Below are 26,193 nucleotides of genomic sequence, written 5' to 3' on the forward strand. Positions count from 1 at the left end.
TAAGTTGCCTGGGCGCGTTGCTGCTTTATTCCTTAAGTTGCCTGGGCGCGTTGCTGCTTTATTCCTTAAGTTGCCTGGGCGCGTTGCTGCTTTATTCCTTAAGTTGCCTGGGCGCGTTGCTGCTTTATTCCTTACGTTGCCTGGGCGCGTTGCTGCTTTATTCCTTAAGTTGCCTGGGCGCGTTGCTGCTTTATTCCTTACGTTGCCTGGGCGCGTTGCTGCTTTATTCCTTCCGTCGCCTGGGCGCGTTGCTGCTTTATTCCTTAAGTTGCCTGGGCCTGTTGCTGCTTTATTCCTTAAGTTGCCTGGGCGCGTTGCTGCTTTATTCCTTAAGTTGCCTGGGCGCGTTGCTGCTTTATTCCTTAAGTTGCCTGGGCGCGTTGCTGCTTTATTCCTTAAGTTGCCTGGGCGCGTTGCTGCTTTATTCCTTACGTTGCCTGGGCGCGTTGCTGCTTTATTCCTTAAGTTGCCTGGGCGCGGCTCGCCTTCCTCCTGTCACTCAAAGTGGACTCAGGCTGACCAGTATGGATCTCTACATCAACATCCTGTGAGGAATCATGTTTCTGTAGAGAACTCCTCATCAAGGTCAGAGTTCAAAGCCGCCCTGTTAGCTCTGGTTGTGCAGCTCTATGAACCGCAGGAATAACTTTAGTGGCTTTCAGAGGAGTGTTGAGGATGATTTATCTTAGTGAACAATGAATTATGTGGCGTTTCCATCTCACCTCGCTGCCCAGCGTGTGGCGCTGTCTGCCCTGTAAAGCTCATGTCTGTGTTCCCGGTTGGTCGGAGCGTTAGCGGTTAGCCAACCAGCGCTAACCTCATCATGCAGGTTCAGCCGGTGAGGAGCTTTTGCTCGTAGTCACTCGTCGCGCTGGTTTTATATCATTTTGTTATTAGTTTTATTCTTATTTTCCCGGTTGCACGAAGCATCAAACCGTATCAAATGCTTTGTCCACTCAGTCAGACAGAGTCGATGCGTCCAGCTGCGCAGAGATCTGAGAAACTCGTCCCATAAACTGGAGCAACCAAAACAGTTTCTGTGACTCTTATTAAAACTCAACAGACAGAAATGTTAGAGCTGCTGAAGCCACATTGAATTAAATCTCAGTTTGTTGCTCATCTCTGCTCAGAGCAGCAGATTGAACTCATCCTGCAGGGCCGGTCCAAGGCTGCATGAGGCCTGGGCCAGAATCTGACTTAGGGGCCCCTCTTGCTGCTAAAACATCAGCAGCTCTAACAGCTTCTGGGTTGATTTAATCTGGGAGGATGGAGGAGATTAACTGACCAACCTGAAAACAATCAGTTAATTATAGTTTCTTTATTTGTATTTGTGAACAGATTAAACTCACATCTTCAGATTGTTGCTATGGTGACTAAACAATTTAAACCTTTACAAAGGAAACTTGCCAGTTCCTTAAAATCTTACATTTAAATGTTAAACAATTTAAAATCTTTTGATTTATGTTGAAACCATTAAATCAAATTCAGCAGCTTTGATCATGTCAATAAATAAATATTACATTTGTGTATCTGTGTTAACATATTAGCATTTCTGGCCCCTGAAGCCCTGGGGGCCCCATGGAGCCGCTGACTTACTTTGGATTAAACAGAAGTGCAAATAATTGATATTCATTTTAATTATATTTTTGATTTGTTGGTTTTCAGACTAGTTGTGGGTTTGAATATCGTTTCACTGGAGATGTTTTCCATAACATTTAATTACCCAGTAATATTTTAGTTTTTCTTGTCAACTTAACATCTTTTATAAAAACATGTTGGACCGAGCGCCGGGCCCAGCAGGTGTACTGGGGAACCCTGTGACCAGTTGGTGCCTGGCTGCAGGTTGCGCTGCGTTCCTGCAGATCAACCTGAAGGTTTGTTGTGAGCGTCTCCAGGAAACGCTCCTCAGCTTACGGCCATCATGTGACCATGCAGGAGCTTTTTATAAACCTGGCTCCACACTCAATCCCTTTTCCCTACTTTCACCTTCCACCCTGAAGCAAAGGCACCTTGTAGCTCCCGATAGCAGCTAATAGCTAGCAGCAGCTAACAGCTAGCAGCTACTAGAGCTGCAGGCAGACCTGCTGCAAATGCAAACAAACCTGCGGCTGAGAGAAGAGAAAAAGCTGTGGCTCTCAGTGTTTGATCTGAAGAACAGCTGGAGGCTCAGAGAAAGCAAACACCTGGACATCATGCTAATGTCATGCTAACATTGTGGTGCTCTGCAGGGAGCTAGCACAATGTCAGGGCAGAAACACACCAGCAGGGACCTCAGAGCAGCAACTGGTGCTGCCCATCAACCTGGGAAAAGTTATGAGAAGAAAACATCTCAGCAGCATCAGCCAGGGTCAGAGGTCAGAGGTCAGAGTCTGAAGCTCAGAGAAACAACCAGAAACCTGTGATCCACCTCTGACTCTACAGGTTAAAGGTAACTAAAATGTTAGCTGGACGGACCCATAAAGTCCTAAGTATAAAGAGCTCCATTAGCTACAATATGGCATTCAGCAGAAGTTAATGCTAAAGCGCTAACTTGTTTCATACACGTGTGAAAATAGCTTGGACATGCTTTAGTGTTCATGTTTTAAATAAAGTTATTAGGAGAAAAAAACAGAACCTGAGGAGAGGAAGTGGAGCTGCTTTGTAAACAGTCTTCAAAATAAGAGCAAGAATAAAATTGTCTAAATGGTTGAAGAATTCTTAAGTCAGAAACCAAAACACTCAGACGCTGAACTTTGTCAGCCTGAAAGTTTACAAAACAGTCAAGAGACTTAACGCCAGACTTTATCTGGAAAAGTTAGCTTAAGAGAAGCTAAGTGCGCTAACCGATAGAGTTATCAAAAATGCTAAAGTGCTCAGCTAAAAACTAGCTGTGCTATTAGCACATTAGTGGAAGTGTACCCACCATGGCTACTAGGAGAGGTTGAAGGAAAAAGCCTCAGTTCACTATAAACAAGATGGCTGCCGTACCAATACTTCTGGAAAAACAATGACCCAAACAGCAGCTCAACACTTCATGCTATCTGTGCAGCACGGTGGTGGAGGAATGGTGATTTGGGCTTGTTTTCACATTAGTGAACAAAAAACCTGGATTTGTTACCAGGAAGTTAGCAGAACCAGCAGGAAGTTATCTGAGGCGCGGGGTGTGTCCGCCGCGATAAGCTGGATGTAAATTTCTTCACCTGCAGCTGCAGAGCTACCAAACAGGTTCCTGCTTCACCTGAGCAGATTCACCTGGAGGGCGTGTTCCTGCTGATGTTCGGAACACCTGGGTTAAAGTCTGAGAGCAGCAACAAGTTGGGCCAGTGCGTCGCCATGACAACACAGAAGTAGGGTTAACCTAAGCCGAGCAGAGGAACCGGCACTTACAGGGTTAACATCTGAGGAGAACCGGAAGCCGAGGTGGGGGGAAAAGGGGGGGAAGCATCAGAAGAGGAAGAGGAGGAAGAGGAGCAGCTTACCTTCCCTCCGCCGCCGCCGCCAATGCCAGACGACGACCAAGCTGACGACATGACCCAGAACCACCAGGGCCGGGAAGGCGGCGGGTCCGGCCGGCATGGGCCCGCGGTACGGAGGACAGACCCGGACGAGGAGCACTGGGAGCACTGGGAGCACTGGGTGGGGGCAGCGGCGCTGTGGGTGTGGTGCCGTCCCGCACTTTAAACCAAAAGCCAACTTCTCTCTGACTTTAACTGCACGCTGCCCTCCCCCCTCCCCCCCTGCTGCCGCCGCCGGCCCGGTGACTCAGTCCTTCCTCCTCCTCCTCTTCCTCGCTAGTAAAACTGATCCGGCGCTCCAGGCGCGCAGCCTTGGAGCCAAAAATAAGGTTCAGTCTGTCTGGGTACAGAGAGCGAACCGGGCCGGACCGACTGCTGCAGGCTGTCTGCACAGGTTAATAATACATGAGACACACACACACCTACACACACACACACACACACACACCCTCACACCGCTCCCGGCTGATAAGAGCCCAGGATCACCTCTCAGGAATCCGGCTTAACGAGCCGCAGATGATCCAAATATTCCGACCAGATCCTGCATCCCGCCATCCCATAATAACCAACGCTCACTGCGCAGCTAAGCGCTTCCTTGTGTTCAGAACCAGAACCGTTCCTGACCCAGTCTTCACTGACGGCCGGTTCCGCTCTGAGGAGCGTTTGGACCGGTCCAGTTACTGACCGTTCCTGGTTCCGATGACGTAAGTTTGTGAACTTACGCCTTCAAAAACTAACAGCAGTAATTTATTCATCCTGTCACAGAAAAACTTGACAGTTTATTTTCAGTCATTTTTCACCAGTTATTCCAAATACTTAGCTAGCATGCTAGCCTGCTAAATATCTCGTTTGCTATCTAGATGTTTAGCGTGCTAGCTAAATATTTAGCTTCTTGTAGCTAAATGTTAGCAAGCTAGCATGCTATCTCAATATTTAACTTGCTGGTTAAATATTTACATACTTGGGTTGCTAACTGAATATAAATGACATATTTAGTTAGGACACTAAATAATTAGCTTTCTAGCTAAATATCTGTTTCAAGATAAATGTGTTTTGAAAATTAAAACTTATTTTTCCTAACTGAATATTTAATTTTCAACCAGCTACATATTCAGCTGGTTGATGAATATAACCATGACATTTATGAATGAATGAATGAATGAATGAATGAATGAATGAATGAATGAATAACATGGTGAAAATTCGACTCTGGAAAATCATTTTATTTTGTCAGGCTAAATAAGCTGAAATATTGTTGTTGCTTTTTGCACCTGGTTCTGCCTCAGAAGTCAGAACCGGGTCGGATGGACCAAGGCTGGAAACGTCAGAAACCAGGAGCAGACCTCACGCTTCAGTGACCTCACAGGTCAACCCAAAAGGTCACATGACAGGAAGACCCGCCCCCTTCGGGTTCGTAGCCAATATTTACAGAAAATAACCAAGTGTCATAATTTATTACATAGAATCCAAATGTTGGTTCAGACAAAATCACCGTTAATCCAAAAACACGCCCACATCACCATCCCTCCACCACCGTGCTGGACAGCCTGACCTGAGCTTCACTCTCTGACCTCTGACCTTGGAATCAATCTGCTGGGGATTTACACTCCTGGGAAGTTCTGATGGACTTCAGAAGGTCTGGAGATGACCTTTGACCTCCCCAGGTCATTGCTGATGTCTTCCCACCCCGGCTTTGCAGAGCAGCAACCGATCACCTGGTGATCAGGAATCAATAATGTGAGGCTGATAGTTTGTTACTTTCTGTATTGATTCCAGCAGAAACAGTGGAGGGGTTTCTGTTTCTGCCTCCGGTTCTGGTTCTGGTTCTGGTTCCTCCTGTGAGTCTCGGAGGAAACCAGATGATCTGTTTGTGACTCAGACAGGAAGCTGCAGAAAACTCCAGGAAAGTAAGCAGCTTTCTGAAGAGACGGGTGTTAAAATGTTCCAGTGGGAGTAAATCTGAAACGTCAGCAGCAGGCGGGGGAGGGGGGAGCAGATGTGGAAAAACTCCGTGAGTGGACTGGGCCCGGCCCGGCCCAGTCCCGCTGCCAGGATCCCCACTGAAGCTCAGGATGTTTCAGGGAAACCAAAGATCCCAAATCTGAGTGGTTCAAAAAACGACAAGAAGCAGAAAGAGAGCAGAGAACCGGGCCGAACCGGGCCGACCCGGCTGGGAGTAATGCAGAACACTGCAGGAGGGATGCAGGGTTCCTGCCCAGCATGCAGTCAGACCTACCGTCTGGCTTGGTGCGGCAGAAGCAGCAGCGCAGATCCATCGTCTCTCTGGAGGAAGCAGAACTGAGCCGGAGCCGCTCTGACCTCACGACATTGTTCGGATCAGAACCGAGGGGGGCGTGGAGGAGGAGGGGGAGGGGCAGGGAGGGGGGGGGGCAGTCAGCTTTTCCTCTGGAAACATTTTCTCTGATTCTCACGTGTGCCGAGCGCAGCTGGACCGGCGCCACGGCTTGAGCCACCCTGGGTCACATTTTCTTACAAAGAGCGGAAAACAGATTTAAAGCAGCGGCGCTCTGAGGTCCACACCTCAGAACCAGAACCAGGGGAGGACGGGTTCTACCAGAAACAACCTGACTAAATGATTCTCAAAGCGGGCTCAGCTCCCAGAGTTTGGGTCGGAACCAGGCTGCGTCTGTCAGAAATTAAAATAATGTTCAAGTGTTTATCATAAGACCTTCAGATAGATTAAAGCTCCGTGTTCTTATCGGGTCAGAACCGCCGTCACTTCAGAATCACCCTAACCCCCAAATAAATTAGATATAGCAGTTACGTCTGCCGTCACGTGGTAGTCAGACCGTCTCCTAGCAACAGGCGTGGTGCTTTGCAGCAGTGACTGCCATAAAGTGAAGCAGAACGCAGCATCACAAGAAGCATCAAATTTAGAAACTTTCTCTGGTTTACGGGAGATTTTAACGAAATGCAAAAGCAGCGATAGGCCTGCAGCAGGCGGTCAGTCTGACCGGCCGCTTCACTCTGTCTGAATCACGCAGCGCTGCCGCTGATCGCTCTGCATTAAATTATGTTTTTGTCACCAAAATAAATTCAGACCGGCTGAGAAAAACTCCTTCACTCTAGAAATGCCATCCATCCATTTTCTAACACCTTGATCCTCCTGGGGTCTGGAGGAGCTGCTGCCTCTGCAGACAACGTTCCGGGTGAGAGGCGGGGTCACCTGGACAGAGGTCACCTGTCTATCGCTGGGCAACACAGAGACAGACAACCACACACACACACACACACACACACACACACACACACACACACACACACGCCTGGGGAGAATTTGGAGAGACCAATTAACCTGACAGTTTGTGGACTGTGGGAGGAACCCGGAGAACCGGAGAGATCCCAGCATGCACAGGGAGAACATGCAGACAGAAAGACCCCGGGCCGGGAATCGAACCCAGGACCTTCTTGCTGCAAGGCAGCAGCTCTACCACCTGCGCAGGAAATGCTTCCAGAATATTTGTTGTTGCAGTTTGGCCTCCATCCAGCATAGGGCGCCGCTGAGCCAGTTGATACTGAAATAAGCATGGTGGAGAGTCCGGACTAGGAGGGAAAGAGAAGCGGTCCAAAGCGGCCTTAGTGGTTCTAAAAGCTGCTGATGTTTGAAACTATGAAGGAGAGAAAAGCCGAGAAATCAACAAATATGAAATAAATCAACTTTCTCTGTTCAGTCAGGACGGCTGACTCAAAACATTCAAACTTATTATTTTTTTTAATTCAGCAAACAAACGTGACTAAACAAACTTCACTGACCTGTGGAGGCCGAGTCATGCTGTGGGCTCAGATCCACACTAAATATTTAATAGTTTTTATTCTTAGTCTTCCAGATGATTTCTGCAGATCCTACTGACTGGTCCAGAGGTCAGAGGTCAGCCTCTGATCTCTGCTGCACCAACATTCCCACCAGCAGCCGTACTGGGAACCAGTGGAGGCGTTTGAACAGGACCATTGTTCTGGAAAAAAACCTTCTGATGGAAAAATGCTGGAGCCGAGCGGGATCCCAGAGGAGTGATTTGTTTCTGATCAGAACCAGACCCGCATCAGAACCAGAGCTGGATCATCATGAAAGGAATGAAAACTATTTCAGACGGTTTTTGTCAACAGGCTGCACCCGTCTGAGGAACGACAGCAATCTGGGAACCGGGTCGAACCAGAATTCCACACACACACCTCTGGTGTGAACTCCGAGCCGATCCCAACATGTTCCTGTCAGTGAAAATGGCTGCAGCCATCCAGCCATTTCTTATTGGGTCAGAACCGGGTCGGTTTCACTGAACCCCAACATTCAGGAGATTCTGCAACAGCAAACCGACGTGGCATCTGAATAGTGCGGCATGCATTTCCTGTGTCTGCTCTAAGGAACAGGAGTAGGACTGTCACCATAACAACGATTAATTGTCTCAAAAATTATTGCGATAGACAATAATATTGTTTGAAGACCTTTTTACACTGATTTAATGGAAATGACATCATAATTCATGTGATTTCCAACCAAAGATAGATACACTTTATTTTCAAAAGAACATTTAACACTGGAACTGATAAAATAAACATCCAAAAATAAAATGGATTCTCAGTCTCCATTAACAAAAATGAATAAAAACACCAAAGTGTAAATAAATACTGGATTCAACCAAAAGAGTTCAGATTATGAAGTCTGTAAACCATATTGTCCTTCAGTAATCATTAGATTTAAATAGAGAAGATGGAACATCGACTACCTGATGCAATAGTTCACACTACACGTTAGTTCACTCCTACATTTTCCCCTTAAGACAATCTGAGAACGTTGATGTTCTAAGATGGTGTAGTGTGAACTGGACATTACACTGAGGAAATGAGGAAGGGAGGGTCAGTGGAGAGCAGCGGAGTTGAACCTTTTTTCATTCAGTGTCATCAACAGAAAGAGAAAAAGGCTGGAAGAGACGATAATTAAAATGATGTTGATAGTTTTAATTTACCGTATTAATTGATTTATCGTTTATCACGACAGGCCTAAACAGGAGTCACTACTAGTCAAACTTGGTTCATAACCTGGACATGGAAAGGGACCGGCTGGACGGGATGCTTTGAATCAGAGCCCATTCACGGGTTAGAATGGCCTAGTCAAAGTCCAGATGTGAATCTAACAGAATCACTGAACAGACTTGAGACGGTTAAACCAGAAGACCTGCAGCCAGCAGGTTCTACTGAGTTCTTATTCAAATACCTGCCACACTTTTCAGACCATAAATGTATGTGCCAATCGCACAAAATCGTTAAATAATCATCCTTCACTTTATGATTGAACTATGCCATTCTGCACCATGTCATAAAACAATAAAATACTTTGAAAGTCCAGAAAGAATGTGAGAAAATGAAGGTGTGAATACTTTTATATGTATGAATGATGACAGGAACCACAGCCCCGAACGGAGCACGCTCAGTCGGGACGCCGGAGGAAAACCAAGATGGCGGAACCTGATGGTCCTCAGTGTGCAGGTTCAGCGGCGACGGACTCACTGCCAAGCAACTTTTAAAGGAGCAGAAAAACATTTCACTGATGAACGACGGGGCAGGAAGCGTTCAGCTTTTAAAACAGGTTTGACCTTTAAATGGAGACCAGTGACATCTAGTGGCAGCATCTGCAGATTGCAGCCAACTGAGCAGCTCAGGTTTCTACATCCTGATTAGAAATCTTGTTTCTGATCCTAATGAATGATATGGATGGAAACTCCAGAGAGGCCTGTGAAGAGACATGAGGACAGAAAGCATCTGGACCAGGAACTCTCCAGGGAACGTGGCTAAGATGGCCGACAGAGAGCAGCTAATGGAAGCAGGCGAGACGCAGAGTAACAACCTGCAGGAAACTCCGGCTGCAGCTTCAGGATGGGAAACTCTGCAGAAGAAGACAGAAAGCGGAGGAAGGAAACGTGACCGCTGCAGTGAGTCACCAGAACCACTGCCAGGGCGTGGCCGGTCCGGTATGCCTGCTGCCATGGCAACGGACACACCACAGAAACACGAGCACACACACACGACAGCGACACCATCAACACACACACGGTTCCTGGAAGTGAGACTGAGTCACAGAACCAGAACCTAAATATATCGAAAAAACCTCCTGAGATCAACCACAAAAAGAAAAATACCAAACAGACAAGAAGTAAAACCTAAAGTTATTTCTGCTTCTTCAGCAACAAAACTTAAAGTTATGGTTTAAAGCAGCTGCTTCAACCAAAAACAGTTTATTCTGAATTCACCAGAACATCCATCAGCAACCACAACACGATCTGGACCGGACCGAACCGGACAGCTACAATGCCGTGTTTACTACACTACATTACACATAAAGCAAAACCCTCTGTTGATGAGGAACGAGTGTCTAATGCTGAACCCTAACCCTAACCCTAAGCAAGCAGCCAGGATCCTTTAGGGCGGGGCAGGGGAGGAGTCTAAACCTGCTGGGGGAAGATTTAGCACTTTACACCAGTTAAACTGCTAACTGGTGTATGGGCAGACAACAACACAAACAGACACCAGATCATGTTTTGTTTTTTAGTCCAGTTTGACTTCTGGAGATCTTTGTTGTGTTCAGGAGCCAATAAGGCTTCCTGCCCGCAATTTTAACCTCAGTTTCCCAGACAATTAGCAACTGGATTGTCCAGAAAACATAAGGAGCCTCTGACTCCTCCCACGCTGCTCTGCCAGAACTACAAGCATGACTCAGCGCTCTGCTTCCCAACGCTGCAACTACAGACAAACCCATTCTGGAAGAAGAAATCGCTCTGTTGCTGAGGTTTCTGAGGAAACTACAAGATTCAAACTACCAGCAGCAACAACAGCAGCAACAAGCGGTGTCCCCATCACTTCCCCTGAAGTTCTTGCGTTCTGTTTCACTTTACAGCGGTCACTGCAGCAAAGTGCCACGTTTGTTGCTAGGAGACGGTTTGTACAGCATCACGTTCCTGTTGATCCCAGCGTGGAACAGCAACCAAGTGAACCTGGAGATGAGGTTTCTATCTGAACCTGCATGTTTTAATCCAGACGCTAACTAGAGCAGATTATTCATTCACATGGTGCAACAGGTCTCATTAGAGGAGAAGAAGAAGAAAAACAGAAGTAGAAGAAGAAACCCTGCAGCTCATTAATCCCTCAGATGAGTTTCTGGATTATAATAATCTGGTTTAATGAGCATAAAAACTGCTTTCAGAGAGAGCTGTTTGTTCAGCTGGCTAATCGCTAAATCTGCAGCTAATCGCCTAGCCTGCTGCTAATCGCCTAGCATGCTGCTAATCGCCTAGTCTGCTGCTAATCGCCTAGCCTGCTGCTAATCGCCTAGTCTGCTGCTAATCACCTAGCCTGCTGCTAATCGCCTAGTCTGCTGCTAATCGCCTAGCCTGCTGCTAATCGCCTAGCCTGATCTAATCACCTAGCCTGCTGCTAATCGCCTAGCATGCTGCTAATCGCCTAGCCTGCTGCTAATCGCCTAGACTGCTGCTAATCGCCTAGCATGCTGCTAATCGCCTAGCCTGCTCCTAATTGCCTAGCCTGCTGCTAATCGCCTAGACTGCTGATAATCGCCTAGCATGCTGCTAATCGACTAGCCTGCTGCTAATCGCCTAGCCTGATCTAATCACCTAGCCTGCTGCTAATTGCCTAGCATGCTGCTAATCGCCTAGCCTGCTGCTAATCGCCTAGCCTGCTGCTAATCGCCTAGCCTGCTGCCATCAGATGACTGAGCAGCTCTGACTCATGAGAAACGAGGACATTTCGAACCAACAGACATTGTTGCCTGTCAGACGGTTGTTTGGTTGCCTGTTTGGGAGTGAAATCTGAAAGTCCTGCAGTTGAACAGACTTCCTGTCTTCCTGAACATTTGCAGCTTTGATGAATCAGCTCAAGTCTGGGGACATTTGTTTCCTTTCCTTAGTTTCCTTAGTGACAATACCTGGACTAAATGCATGCCACACTTTTCAGATTTTTATTTTCATAGTTAAAACCAGCTTCCTGTTGGTTTATTACATAAAATCCCACTGAAATAAAGATTTGTCAGGAGCCAGACGGGTTTGGCTCTGAATTATAATCATTTATATTTTTCAGAACAGAATTAATAAAACCTGAGATGCTTTTATCTTTTAGTTTTTATTGGTCAAACCAGAAACAAGATGTTTTAAACACAAACTCTAGATGATTTTATTGTTTTACTGTGACTCGCTCTAAATCGCTCGTTAGCACGTGAGTAAAGTTCTGTTCGTCTGGTTCTAAGGGTTCGGTTCTGTCCAGAACCGCCTGCAGGTCCAATTCAGTTCTCAGAGGAAGAGGAGGAGAGACGTGATGAAGGTCACAGATCAACCCAGAACCTCTGGCTGGACCTCACAAGTCTGGCAGAACCGGGCCCAACAGAACCTGCGATGGTAAAACTGGAGCCGAACATCATAAAACCAACAGAAAGACCCAGAAACGTTCTGCTGCTGCTACACCGCCCCCTGCTGGCCGCTGCCAGAACTGCAGGTGGAACCACTGGCTGGACCAGATCCCGTCCTCCAGCAGAACCCGAAGACTGCAGCAGAGGAAGAGGAGGAGGAGGAGGAGGAAGAGTCTGCAGTGAAATTCCCTTTAATGGATCCGACTGGAACCAATATGGCCGACAGACGACCAGACAGAACCTAGATGGAGCAGCCTTTGACTGGACCAGACAGTCCATTTGTCCAGCAGTTGGAGTTTGGACCAAACCGGGTCAGAACAGAACCAGGAACATGCACAATAGAACGGCCTAGTCAAAGTCCAGCCCTGAATCAGCTGAAAGCCTGAGGTGTGACCTGATGATGTTCATCTGATCTGGAGGCACGCCACACTTTTCAGATTTGATCTATGAGACGATCTGATTGGCTCGTCACATTACAGACAGAACCGGGTTCTGTCCAGGTCCAACGGGCTCAGAACAGGTTCAGGTTCCGCTCAGGCTGCTGGAGTCACAGCAGCTGGCTCAGAACACAGCCCAGAGGATTTGGGTCGAGGCCGGAACTGGGTCACCCGGAACCAGGTCGCCCCACACAGACTGGGGAAAGCCCGACCCGTTTGCTCAGCAACCAGAACCGAGCCATTATCCACACCCAAGATGGAGCTCAAGAGGGTTCTGACCCAACTCTGGACAGAACTCCAGATTACTGGTTCTGAGCCTCCAGAACTGGGTCAGACAGGTCTGCAGTGTTTTGGGTCGCTCAGTGAAGCACATCGCTTTGGTTCTGTTGGGAAATAGAACCCAACAGTTCTGAACCAGGCCTCAGAATCAATTACCTTCCTGTGGAGTGACCCGATTCTGACCCGGTTTCAGTTCTATCAGCCGAGCCGGACCAGAACCTAGATTTCAAAATAAAACACAGTCTGTTGACAGAAACTCTGCAGAACTCTGGTTGGGTTCTGGTGAACCCGGTTATGTTTCAGAACCTAACCGGGTCACCAGAACTTTGGACTTGAGCTACTTTATGCTCTCAGAAGAATTGTTCTCAGTGGTTCTGACCCGGTTCAGCTTACAGGACCAACCAATGAGAGCGTCTCCCACTGCCTGACCACTTCCTGGTTTCTGACCAATCAGAGCTCAGAGTGTTCTGGTTCAGGTTGACTCCGCCCCCCGGAAGGCAATGGACTCACCATGGCAACCAGTGACTCAGCAGAACCGGATCCAGAACCAAACGGTCATTCTGGATGAAGTACGCATTTCCATAGCAACTCAAACTATTTCAACTTCCTCATGCTTTGCAGCAAAGCATTATGGGAAAAACCAGCCAAGAAACACCACAGAACAGCAGCTGCCCCCTGGTGGTGACAGCTGCATGTTGTTTCCAGAGCAGAACGTCTACTGGGGTTAGATCTATAATCTGACCAGACTATATCTGTGATTGTCTCCAGAAACAGACTGACCCAGAATAGGTCAGAGGTTCTTAAAGGGCCGGCGTCATTAGATAAACCTTTGGTCTCTCCCATCACATTTTTTCTGCAGTGTTGCTCTGATTCTTTCATGTTAGAGAAATCCTTTAGTCTCTATGGCAACCATTCAGCTGCTAAAACGTCTAGGTGGACCTAGCCCCGCCTTCAAGGCGCAGCTCCTCCCCTACTTAGCTCCTTCAGACTAGCCAGCAGCAATTAGCAAACAGCTGCTGAGCTCATTATAGGAGATTCTGCTCAGAGCAGCGCTGGTAAAACGTTAAAGGGTTAAAGAGGAGCCATGTTGGATGACTTCCTGGTGGCGAAACTTCAGAAAGAGCAGGAGCTTCTTAAAGAGACAGAGGCCCAATTTCAGTTATGAAGCTACATTGATTTTAATATATATAAAACATTTTTATAACAACTGGTGGAAACATAGTTACTGTGGAAAACACATGATACCGGCCCTTTAAGAGCTCAGTCAGAACCAGAACCATCTCTGGACCCGGCCTCAGTGTCCTTAAAACTTTCTACATTCCACTCACTAATCTGGATAGAATCTGGACATACATCAAAGCCGCCATGTTTGCTCTGCTGCTGAGTCTCTGACCTGGCAGCATCTGAAGCCCCCATGCAGTTACCGTGGCAACGCGCCAGCCGCGCTGCACCATCAGTCGCATTCAGTGTCGCATCCTGCAGCAGCATCCGCTGCAGGGAGAGGGGCATTGTGGGAAACCCAGCCCGTACCTTTAAGAGAGCTGATCTCATGCTGGATGGAGCGGGCGGGGTCCATGTCCTCCAGACCGATCCGGACCCGGACAGCTCTGTGGTTCTGACCTAATCCTGATTCTGCTGCTGCTGCTCCGTGGCTCTGATGGAGTCAGCAGGGGGAGCAAACCTCCTCCCCTCCCCAGCCTGCTGCTGCCCCGCCTACAGGAGGAGGGGGCAAAGGGGGCTCCGTCTCTGAGCATCAGCCAATGAACAGGCAGAAACGGACCCACATGATCCGCATCTGAAATGGGTTGAATTATTTTTCCTGCTTTATTTCATCATTATTCCAGAATAACAGAGATAATCTCTGGGATTATCTGATCAGTTTGGAGCTTTTGAACAATCTGACTAATCACAGATTTAATCTGAGTTCATCATTGATCAACTTCCATGGACCGGATCCATCAGAACCATCAGAACCAGTGTCGCACCTTGGGTCATTCTCACAACTGGAAGTCGCCATCAGATTATTTCCGATTATTCTTCATCACTACTCCTCCTCATCCTGACAGCAATCAGTTTCATCTCTAAATAGGAAACAGATCAATAATCATTAATCAATGAGGATCCAGTTTCAGCTGCACCAGAGCTCCCAGTAACAAACCAGTAACATTTACACTGTTACTGGTTTGGCCTGAGCAGTCTGGACTCCAGTTTGGACGGACCAGGACAGCTCAAGTCCATTAATGAGGAGAAGCTTCCAGGTTCTGCTGGTTCATTAACTGCTGGTTCCAGTTAGAATGGGGAACTGAGCTAGCTAGCAAGCTAGTTAGTTAGCTACCTAGTTAGCTAGCTACAGAAAACGTTCTCCTTCCTAATCCAGATTAATGAGGATCATCATCATTGAACCTGGATTAAACTCCTCCAGATTAATAATCTGCTGTTTTCTTGCAGCAGGTCCAGGAAATGTTGGCGCCACGCCTGCAGAACTATTTTAGAACATCGGATCCGGTTTCATGGAACGGATCCGGGGTTTCTGCAGCGCTCAGACAATCTCAGCCTCTAACACGGACCATCATGCACTGCTGCTGCAGCACAAGAGAACCAGACGCGCTGTGACTGGTTCTGCAGAACCTTCTCTGTAGACCAAGACCTTCTGGAGTCCAACAGTCAGAATAGAACCAGGATCCAAACAGCACAATGGCCTAGTCAAAGTCCAGACCTTCTGCATGTATCTGCAGGGTTCATTGGACCCAAGGTTCTCCAGAACAGGATCCCACCACCAGAACCCAGCTGTTTCTAGGTTTAATCAAAACGACTCAGAGCTAAAGGTTAAAGGTCGGTCAGAACTAGAGCAGAACTCAGCAGCAAATAGTTTACCCAGCAGAAACCCGCGACCTGGTACCAGAACCTGGCCGGAACCAGAAGCCGACCTGGTCCATTGAGGCCCAGGAGAGGGAAAGTTCTGCCTCTGCAGTTCAACTCACCATGAGATCCAGAGAAATGCAAACTGCAAAACGCACTGGAAAAAAACCCTACTGCGACAGAAGAAGAGCAGCAAACCGCACTAAACAGAAGCTTTTGTGTTTAATAAAGTTTGAATTGAAGCGAATTCCTCCAGACCAGCGGGGGGCATCATCTGGAACCCGACAGAATCTCTAGGAGAAAGTTGGAGGAAGGAAGAAATGTGTTTTACATACAGAACATCAGGATATTTACCTAGGTGATGCTACCTGCTGCAGACGCCCCCTAGAGGCCTGGAGGACTTCCATCGCACAGGATCCCTCATTCTATTGCCTGCTTTCTATCATCCAGCTGTTAGCAGCTTGTATGACCCTGCAGGCCACCGTAGCATAAACCTCACTGATAAAACAGCTTTCTGAAAATCAATAGCTGACATTACATTGTGATGTGCGGACTCATCTAAGAAAACGGCGAGTGACTGAGGGTCACTGCACGTAACACAAACCTGTAAATTCTAGACACTAAGAGGAACCATAGAATTGCACAAAAACCCGTGAGGGGCGGCGGCGTCCCAGAGCGAAATCCAGTGAAAGAGGAGAAGGAGCTGGAAGGATGTTTACAGGGTTCTAAACTGAGCGACTGGGAATAAAAATAGCAGCAGGTATTTTGTTCCATATAACACAGGAGGAGTGAAACAGGTAAACCTGTTATGGATGCAAACGCCACTAAAAACCAATCTGATTAGGATTTTATTAGAAACATAATCAATTACTAATTTATTGATTGAATTTCACTCATTGTCGTGTTTTGATTATTGATTCCATTTTGCATTGTGTTTCTGTGTTTGATTTGATGTAAAGCTCTTTGAAATGCCTTGATGCTGAAATGTGCTATACTAATAAAATTTGATTGATTGATAAATCATCAGATTATTGATCAATATTCCAGTTATTGATCAAGTCGACTCCAGTCAACTGGGTTTATAGAAGTTAAGCAGGGGTCCCCAAAGTGGCCCCTGAGGGCCTCCTGCATGTTTTAGTCTCTCCCTGGTTTAACTCACCTGGATCTTTAGAAGCCAAAGAAGAACTTTGACCTGCTGAACTTTGACCTGCTGAAAGAGAGAATAAAACATCAGGATCCAATCGGACCTCCAGAACCCACTTTGTGGCCCCCTGATGTAAAGGAACTCAGGGTTTTAGTTTTCTGTTCCAGATCTGTAGTGAATAGAAGCTGAATGCTGCTTCTCCACGTTTGGTTCTGAATGCAGAGCAGAACCAGAACCAGAACCAGCAGGTTGATCCAGCAGCAGTAAAAGATCTTTAATCCGTTCAGTGATTTATAAACCACCAGCAGTTTAAAGTAATGTAGAACCAGGTGGTGTCTCCATCCTCCTGGTTCTAGTCAGAACTCCAGCAGCAGCGTTCTGGGCCGTTGGGCTGTCAATCAGACCTGTGAAGACGCTGCTGCAGGAATCAAACGTCTGGATGAGTTTCTCTGGTCGGAAACTTTAGTCTCTGATCCTGGAAATGTTCTGCAGCTGCTAGAAGGCCCACTGTGGAACCGCTTCTCACTGATCCAGGCGGCTGAAACTGATTTATCAGCAGGAAGCCATGCAGCCTCCTGACAGGAAGTGATGTTGCAGCAACCACAGAGAGCGCTGTGGTCGCTGAGAGGAAGGCTCTACTTGTTCAGGACACACATGGAGACCAGCCTGACGCTGCGGCAAAACCAACACAACCAGAACCATCAGAACCAAAACTATCAGAACTTGAACCAACAGAACCAGAACATCAGAACCATTGGCGTTGGCGCCACCAGCATGTCTCCTCCACTAGTCCAGAGGAGGACAGCTCAGGTCCATTAGCTGGTTTCATTCCTGGACGACCAAGAATGAAACTTTGCTGTAGAGTAGAGCTCATCCAGACTGACCAGAACCAGAACCAGCTCCATCTGGACCCATTTGGCCTGGTTCCCTCCGCTGCACCACGCCTCAGAGGTTCTGTCAGAACCCAGCAGAACCTCACATTACCTTTATATTTCTCTCTGACGTTCTCGTAGGCCCGGACAAAGTCCTGCTCCTCTGGCTGGCGCTGACCCGCTTCAGGTACCGGCAGGGACATGACCCGGCTGGGTCTGGACCAGGTCTGGATCTGGATCAGACCGGGTCAGGATTCTCTTGCCTCAAACTTTCTTGTTTCAGAACAGCTGACCCGTTTCTCCTCAGTGCTGTTAAACCCCCAGCTGTCAGCTCCACACACACACACACACACACACACACACACACACACACACACACACACACACCCTGCCACAGCCTCACTCCTCCTGCCCGCTCTTAAAGGCACAGCGCCCAAAACACAGAAACACGACCAGCTGACAGAAACCAGAGGCAGAGCAGCGAGGGGTTCTTCTACTTCCTGTTTCCAGTAGAACCTGGCCAAGCAGAACCTGGCCCGAATGGACCCCAGTGATGGGGCAGAACGTCCAGCTGGTCCTCAAACAGACCCAGATCTATGGACTCCGTACTGGGTGAGCATAAAACCGGGTCGGAACCAGAACCTGACACCAGACGAGACAAACTCCTTCAGCTGATTTAAAACTTTCTCCCAGATGGTTGGGAGGTTCTGGTTTCTTCTTCTGCAGCAGACGTTGTGAAGCGTCAGAGGAGCCTGGGGGTCCAGTCCCAGCTGAACAGAACCAGTCTCTGATTGTCTGGCAGTCCGGTAGACTCGGTCCTGCTGTGATTCTCTTCCTCTCTGCTCTGAGTCTGTTTCCCTCCTGGCCTGTGGGGGCGCTGCCCCAAGAACCACCAACTGAAGAAAACAACACAAAAACCTCTGAACTCAGAACCAGCAGCAGAACCTTTCTGACAGCACTCCACCACTGCAGATGGTGGAGTGTGAGCAAATAATGCTGCACCGTCTGCAGCATTATTTGCAGCAGATGGTGAAACTTTTCCCACGGTAACAGCCAGAGGGTTTCCTGTAGCTCTGGGCTCACCAATAAAATCATTTAGACATAGAACTAAGATAAATGCAGTAACACCTGGAGAACGGATCAGAACCACAACAGGGTACACTAAAGTCCAGGTTCTGTGACCCGTTTAGACTGACTGCTGGTTCTGATGGACCGGATGGCCGAGGTCCAAACAGAACCGGGTCAGTCTCTGCCAACAGAATAACAGCAGGCTCCGCTATGTGGAGAAACCGGCAGGGTTCAACATTCCCATAAGGAATGTGGAAAATATTTCAGCATGGAGCGATCTGATTGGCTGAGGAGGAGCAGCTGGGGTTACGGTTGCCTTATCTGGCAACTAAAACTTCAATGCTAAGGATCTATGCAATTAGCTTTAGCGCATGCTAAGGTTCTGTGATTAACTTTAGCACATGCTAAGGTTTTATGTGATTAGCTTTAGCGCATGCTAAGGTTTTATGTGATTAGCTATAGCGCATGCTAAGATTCTGTGATTACCTTTAGCGCATGCTAAGGTTTTATGTGATGAGCTTTAGCGCATGCTAAGGTTTTATGTGATTAGCTTTAGAGCATGCTAAGGTTTTATGTGATTAGCCTTAGCCCATGCTAAGGTTTTATGTGATTAGCTATAGCGCATGCTAAGGTTTTATGTGATTACCTTTAGCGCATGCTAAGGTTTTATATGATTAGCTTTAGCGCATGCTAAGATTCTGTGATTACCTTTAGCGCATGCTAAGGTTTTATGTGATTAGCTATAGCGCATGCTAAGATACTGTGATTACCTTTAGCGCATGCTAAGGTTTTATGTGATTAGCTTTAGCGCATGCTAAGGATTTATGTGATTAGCTATAGCGCATGCTATGGTTTTATGTGATTAGATTTAACGTATGCTAAGGTTTTATGTGATTAGCTTTAGCGCATGTTAAGGTTTTACGTGATTAGGGTTAGCTCCTACTCAATTTTTATAGCTAAAGCTATCAGCATAAGATAAGATTATTGGTTAGAGCGTCAATAGTGAACCTAGTTAGCTGTGGCTAATAGCTAACTGTTAGCTACTAGCTAACTATGAGCCACATGAATGTATTCTCCATTACACTCATGGTGGCCATATTGAAAGATGGGAAACACATGGTTAAAGTATGAAGGCTAGAAATAAATCCAGCTTGGATTTTCATGAAAATCAAAGTTTAAATCATTTAAAAAAATAAAAACTGAAGATAGTTAATGTTTTCATTCCCCAAAAGCCCAGCAGAACCAGGACCCAACAGAACAGAGTAGAATCGGCCTTGCACCAAACGGACTGAACTACCGTAATTTCCAGACTATAGAGGCACCTGATTATAAGCTGCACCCCCTACATTTTTAAAGGAAACACATTTTGTACATACATAAGCCGCACCAGTGTATAAGCCGCATGTTCCTACATTGAAAAATGAGATATTTACAAAGAAAGACGGTACACAGAAAGTGTTTTTAAAGTTTTAATAATATGCTGTAGCTTTTCTTTCTGAACAGCAGCAATATAACAAAACACTAACAGGGCTGGTTTAAATAACATATGGTTAAAAGTCACGCAGAGCCGTCATCCTCTTCCTCCTGTTCACTGAAACCATGGAAGTCTTCTTCCTCAGTGTCTGTTTCCTTCTTTATCGGCTCGATTGATTTTAACTTGAAAGCTGCATCATATGCATTTCTTCTTGCATTCTCCATGATGAGGGTCTGTTCAAGCTCATTTTATTCATGCACAAAGCACGATGTTACATTAGTCTTCCTCTACAGATATATTCTAGCTGTCTCACTCTTACCTTTTCTGCTCCAGCGCCCCCTACTGGCTGTTAGAAAAAAAATCATAAAAAAGCCGCATCGTTGTATAAGCCGCAGGGTCGAAAGCCTGAGACAAAAGTTGTGGCTTATAGTCCGGAAATTACGGCAAATCAGATTCTGGATCGGAAATGTTTCATTTTGCTGTGAAATAAAAACAGAAACCGCTGCACAGACAGAGGTCAAAGGTCAGAGGAACCTCTGAGTCTCTCTGAGCTTCTTCCTCCTCGTGGAGTGGACTGGACCAGAGACGGTTTCCCTCTGGTCCAGTCCGGTTCCCCCACCAATTAAATCCGACCAGAACCATTCTGTCCTCTGCAGGAATAAAGGAGCAGCCTGCCGGACCTGCAAGCTGTTGGGCTGGAGGTTCTGGTTCTGACCAGATTCACCTCCACATGCTGACCCCTGGTGGTCGTCCTGATTACTGCAGCAAGGTGAAAACCCAAACCTGGGTCTATAGTCCTTCACTGGCCTGCTCTGCTTCCCCAGAACCAGAACCATGAAGAAGCAGTATTCAGCTTCTATGCTCCACAGATCTGGAACAAACTTCCAGAGAACTGAAAAACTCCTGAAACCCTGATCTCCTTCAGCCATTCAGCTGTTAGGGCTGAAATGATTATTGATCGATGGATTTTACGTGTATTGATGATTTATTGATGGCACTTGACAAAATCTAATATTTGTTGCTTTCATCCACAATTGAAAACTTTTTATGTTGATCTGAAGATCCGACCCAGAACCAACACAGACAACCTCCACACACCATGCAGAAAGACTCCAGGCTGGGAATTGAACCCACAATCTTTCCGCTGCAAGGCACCAGCTCCACCAACTGGATCATTCTTAAAACCAGAACTTTTAAATGTTTACATACTGGCTCAGATACGATCAGGGATTAAACCTGACGCTAACAGGAACCCGCTAACAGGACCATGATAATTGGAAACACGCTAACAGAAAACCTACTAATCGGAACATGCTAACAGAAACCCGCTAACAGAAAACCTGCTAACAAGACCAAGCTAAGTGCAAACATGCTAACAAGAACCCGCTAACAGAACCATGCTAATTATAAACATGCAAACAGGAAACCTGCTAACAACACCAAGCTAAGTGGAAACATGCTAACAGGAACAGAACCATTCTAAATAAAAAAAACATCTAATTTTATTAGTATAACATGTTTCAGCATCAAGGCATTTCAAAGAGCTTTACATCAAATCAAACACAGAAACACAATGAAACATAGAATCAATAATCAAAACACGACATTAAATCAGGTTCCATCAGTAAATTAGTAATTGATTATTGTTTTAAATAAAATCCTAATCAGGTTGGTTTTTAGTTGAGATTTAAAGGAAGTCAGTGTTTCAGCTGTTTTACAGTTTTCTAGAAGTTTGTTCCAGATTTGTGGTGCATAGATGCTGAATGCTGCTTCTCCTCGTTTGGTTCTGGTTCTGGGGATGCAGAGCAGAACCAGAACCAGAACCTGAGAGTTCTGGAAGGTTGATACAACAGCAGCAGATCTTTAATGTATTGTGGTGCTAAACCATTCAGTGATTTATAAACTAACAACAGTATTTTAAAGTCTATTCTTTGAGCTAGAGGGAGCCAGTGGAGGGACTTTAAAACTGGTGTTATGTGCTCTATCTTCCTGGATTTAGTCAGAACTCCAGCAGCAGCATTCTGGATCAGCTGCAGCTGGAGGATTGATTTGTTGGACAGACCTGTGAAGACGCCGTTACAATAATCAATACGACTGAAGATAAACGCATGGATGAGTTTCTCTAGATCTGGCTGAGACATTAGTCCTTTAATCCTGGAAATGTTCTTCAGGTGATAGAAGGCCGTCTTTGTAACTGTCTTTATGTGGCTCTGAATGTTCAGGTCAGAGTTCATCACTACTCCCAGGTTTCGGGCTGATCGCTGGTTTTTAGTTGTAATAACTGAAGCTGTGCACTGACTCTAGATCTATTACTCTAGATCTACAACTCTAGATCTATAACTCTAGATCGTTCCCCTTTAGGTCCAAAAATAATAACTTCAGTTTTGTCTCATCCAGACATTTATCTGTTCTAAGCATCTGTTCAGTGATTGAATGGGGTCAAAGGTCACCTGGTGACATCATAATGTAGAGCTGTGTGTCATCTGCATAGTTATGGTAGCTGATATTATTTCCTGTTATAACCTGAGCCAGTGGGAGCATGATGATCGAAATGATCGACACTGAGGTCCAACAGAACCAGAACCAGCACTGTGGTTCTCCCACAGTCCGTATTTATTTGGATGTCATTGAACACTTTGACTAGGCCAGTCTCTGTGCTGTGGTAACCATGGAAACCAGACTGGAAGGAGTCAAAGCAGTTGGTTATTGTTAGGAAGCTATTTAACTGTTTAAACAGCTTTTTCAATAACTTTACTGATGAATGGGAGGTCAGAGGTCAGAGGTCGGCCTGTAATTCTGCAGTAGTGATTTGTCCAGATTGTTCTTTTTATCAGTGGTTTGATTCCTGCTGTTTTCAAAGCCTGATGAGAGCGATGAGTTACTATTTGGATCAGATCATTTATATTGACAGGCAGGACTTTCTTAAATAAATGTTCTAGAGTTATAGATCTAGAACATCCAGACAGCAAGAACTGGAGCTGAGTTGACTCATAATTTCCTCTAGGGTTTTATAATTAAGTAGCTGAAATTGGGTCCTTTTTCCTGTATTTGTTTTGTTTGGGCACAGCGTTGGTACTGACATTATAGTGGATGTGCTAAGTGGAAACATGCTAACAGAACACCCGCTAACAGGAAACCTGCTAACCGGAAAATGCTAACTGGAACCCGCTAAAAAGAAACATGCTAACCGAAACATGCTAAAAAGTACCTGCTAACAGGAAACCAGCAAACAGCAAACATGCTAACAGGAAAACTTCTAAAAGGAACATGCTAACAGGAAATGTGCTAACAGGACTATGCTAACAAGGAACCCGCTAACAGGAACATGCTAACAGAAAACCCACTTACAGCAACATGCTAACAAGAAACCTGCTAACAGGAACAAGCTAACAGAAATATGCTAACAGGAAAACCTCTAAAAGGAACATGCTAACAGGAAATGTGCTAACAGGACTATGCTAACAAGGAACCCGCTAACAGGAACATGCTAACAGAAAACCCACTTACAGCAACATGCTAACAAGAAACCTGCTAACAGGAACAAGCTAACAGGAACCCACTAACAGAAAAACCTCTAACAGGAACATGCTAACTGAAACATGCTAGCAGGACCATGCTAACAGGAACATGCCAACAGGAAAACCTCTAGCAGGAATATGCTAACAGGAAACTCGCTAACTGGTAACCCGCTAACAGGTAACTCGCTAACAAGAACATGCTAACAAGAAAACCTCTAACAAGAACACAATAACTGGAAACCCACTAACAGGAACATGCTAAGTGGAAAAATGCTAATTCTAGCCTGCTAACAAGAAACCCGCTAACTGGAAAGCCACTAACAGGAAACCCGCTAACAGGAAACATGCTAACAGGAAACATGCTAACAGGAAACCTGCTAACAGGAAACTCGCCAACTGGAAACCCGCTAACAGGAAACCCGCTAACAGGAAACATGCTAACAGGAAACCTGCCAACTGGAAACATGCTAACAGGAAACCCGCTAACAGGAAACCCGCTAACTGGAAACCCGCCAACTGGAAACCCGCTAACAGGAAACATGTTAACAGGAAACCCGCTAACAGGAAACATGTTAACAAGAAACCCACAAACAGGAAACATGCTAACAGGAAACCCGCTAACAGGAAACCTGCCAACTGGAAACATGCTAACAGGAAACCCGCTAACAGGAAACCCGCTAACTGGAAACCCGCCAACTGGAAACCCGCTAACAGGAAACATGTTAACAGGAAACCCGCTAACAGGAAACATGTTAACAAGAAACCCACAAACAGGAAACATGCTAACAGGAAACCCGCTAACAGGAAACCCGCCAACTGGAAACCCGCTAACTGGAAACCCGCCAACTGGAAACCCGCTAACAGGAAACATGTTAACAGGAAACACGCTAACAGGAAACATGCTAACAGGAAACCCGCCAACTGGAAACATGTTAACAGGAAACGCACTAAAAGGAAACATGTCAACGGGAAGCCCACTAACAGGAAACATGCTAACAGGAAACCCGCTAACAGGAAACCCGCCAACTGGAAACCCACTAACAGGAAACATGCCAACAGGAAACCCGCTAACAGGAAACCCGCCAACAGGAAACCCGCTAACAGGAAACCCGCCAACTGGAAACCCGCTAACAGGAAACATGTTAACAGGAAACCCGCTAACAGGAAACATGTTAACAGGAAACCCGCTAACAGGAAACATGTTAACAGGAAACCCGCTAACAGGAAACATGTTAACAAGAAACCCGCTAACAGGAAACATGTTAACAAGAAACCCACAAACAGGAAACATGCTAACAGGAAACCCGCTAACAGGAAACATGTTAACAATAAACCCACAAACAGGAAACATGCTAACAGGAAACCCGCTAACAGGAAACCCGCCAACAGGAAACCCGCCAACAGGAAACCCGCCAACAGGAAACCCGCTAACAGGAAACCCGCCAACTGGAGCGCTGCGTAAATCGCCCTGCGTGCGTCAGTCTGGCATGGTAGCCGCCGCCGCAGCGCCTCACCTGCGATCCGGACCACGGCCCGCTCCGCCGGATCCAGAACGTCCCCGGAGGCCGACTTGGATCGCTTCATGCGCTGGTGCTTCTGCAGGTTCCAGGGCAGCGTGTCTCCCGGCAACGGGTAGAAGCCGCCGGAGGTCGAGTCGCTGGCGCTGTCCTCCGACGCGGCCCGGACCAGAGGCCGCCGCCGCGCCGCCGCGCCGCCTTCCATGTTCTGGATCAAAACACAGAGGGTCAGAGGTCACTGTGACTGCAGGTCACATGACCTGGTCCTCATTGCTGACTGAAAGCTCAGCATCAGCACCAGTTCAGTAGTCTGGGCCGGTTCTGAGCTGCGGTCTGCTCCCACTGAAAGCGGGTCAGAACTCTAAACGGTTCCGTGGCGCCGGGCCAGAGCTAAGCATCGACCCAAACGGTTCTGTTCAGCCCAGATTCTGTTAGCATTTCTGGGTCAGAAATCCTGAGTCGGCAGATAATCGTCCCGGGATCGGAACAGAACGGTTCTGACCTGCAGGCCCGGTCCAGACTCCAGAACCAAAGTGACATCCAAAAGTTCTACAAAATCAGAACCAGCAGAACCCTCTCAGTAACCGGACCGAACTGGGTCTGGTGATTCTGGAGGATGAGCCTCTGCCACCTTCAGCTGACCCTCATCGGGATGAACTGGACTCTGATCCGGGTTCAGAACCTCCCGAACTCAGCGGGGGAAAGTTAAGACTGCAGAACCCAACCTCACTCAGCCGAACCGGACCGGACCTGGTTCTGTTCAGTCTGCAGAACTCCCGCAGATCTTGACGTCCCTCTGCAGCAGCCACACCTGAAACCAGAACCGGACTTGAGCTGCAGAGGGGACCCGGCTGGCTCAGGCAGCTGTCCATTTCTGGTTCCGTGCTCCATTAGAACCGAGCCTCCGTGTTCGGCTGTACTCACGCTGCGGCTCCAGGTGAACCTCCGCAGCGGACGCTCCGCGGCGCAGCCTTCGCCCCACTTCAGCCCGTCCGGACCGGGACTCGGACTCCCACCATCCTCCTCTGCAGAGGCGGCCGCGCCTGCGTACTGCGGCTTCCTACCGGCGAGATGCTCCGGAGCGACCGACCGGGACCGACCGG

General features: G+C 47.0%; 2 protein-coding genes across 4 annotated transcripts; one reads left to right on the forward strand and one right to left on the reverse strand.

Annotated features, from left to right (window-relative positions):
- Window positions 1-3,306: 3,306 nt before the first annotated feature.
- LOC122843592 lies at window positions 3,307-11,628 on the forward strand. Of its 3 annotated transcripts, XM_044138454.1 has the most exons (3): window positions 3,307-3,888; window positions 8,912-9,096; window positions 9,203-11,628. In XM_044138454.1, exons 1-3 carry the CDS (start codon window positions 3,554-3,556, stop codon window positions 9,214-9,216), a joined length of 534 nt encoding a protein of 177 aa, XP_043994389.1. In that variant the 5' UTR covers window positions 3,307-3,553; the 3' UTR covers window positions 9,217-11,628. The 3 variants fall into 3 exon arrangements, 2 of the variants coding, with proteins under 2 accessions (XP_043994389.1, XP_043994388.1); XM_044138453.1 differs by having other exon boundaries at window positions 8,912-9,217; XR_006372733.1 differs by lacking the exon at window positions 3,307-3,888 and adding an exon at window positions 4,476-4,904 and having other exon boundaries at window positions 8,912-9,217.
- Window positions 11,629-20,579: 8,951 nt separating this feature from the next.
- LOC122844022 lies at window positions 20,580-26,161 on the reverse strand. Its single transcript, XM_044139224.1, has 3 exons — window positions 26,015-26,161; window positions 24,863-25,298; window positions 20,580-20,926 (listed from the first exon to the last, which is right to left on the reverse strand). The coding sequence occupies exons 2-3, from the start codon at window positions 25,293-25,295 to the stop codon at window positions 20,580-20,582; spliced, it is 780 nt and encodes a 259-aa protein (XP_043995159.1). The 5' UTR covers window positions 25,296-25,298; window positions 26,015-26,161.
- Window positions 26,162-26,193: the final 32 nt, after the last annotated feature.

This window comes from Gambusia affinis, linkage group LG14, assembly GCF_019740435.1.
Source record: "Gambusia affinis linkage group LG14, SWU_Gaff_1.0, whole genome shotgun sequence".
Lineage (NCBI taxonomy): Eukaryota > Metazoa > Chordata > Actinopteri > Cyprinodontiformes > Poeciliidae > Gambusia > Gambusia affinis.

Excerpts from the sequence above, each read along its gene's own strand:
- LOC122843592 (XM_044138453.1), top strand. The coding sequence starts at position 3,554 with ATGGGCCCGCGGTACGGAGGACAGACCCGGACGAGGAGCACTGGGAGC. Across the intron at positions 3,889-8,911 it reads GCTGCAGGCTGTCTGCACAG|GAACCACAGCCCCGAACGGA; the intron begins GTTAATAATACA and ends GAATGATGACAG.
- LOC122844022 (XM_044139224.1), bottom strand. The coding sequence starts at position 25,295 with ATGGAAGGCGGCGCGGCGGCGCGGCGGCGGCCTCTGGTCCGGGCCGCG. Across the intron at positions 20,927-24,862 it reads AGCGGGTTTCCTGTTAGCAT|ATCTGTGGAGCATAGAAGCT; the intron begins GTTTCCTGTTTG and ends AGTTTGTTCCAG.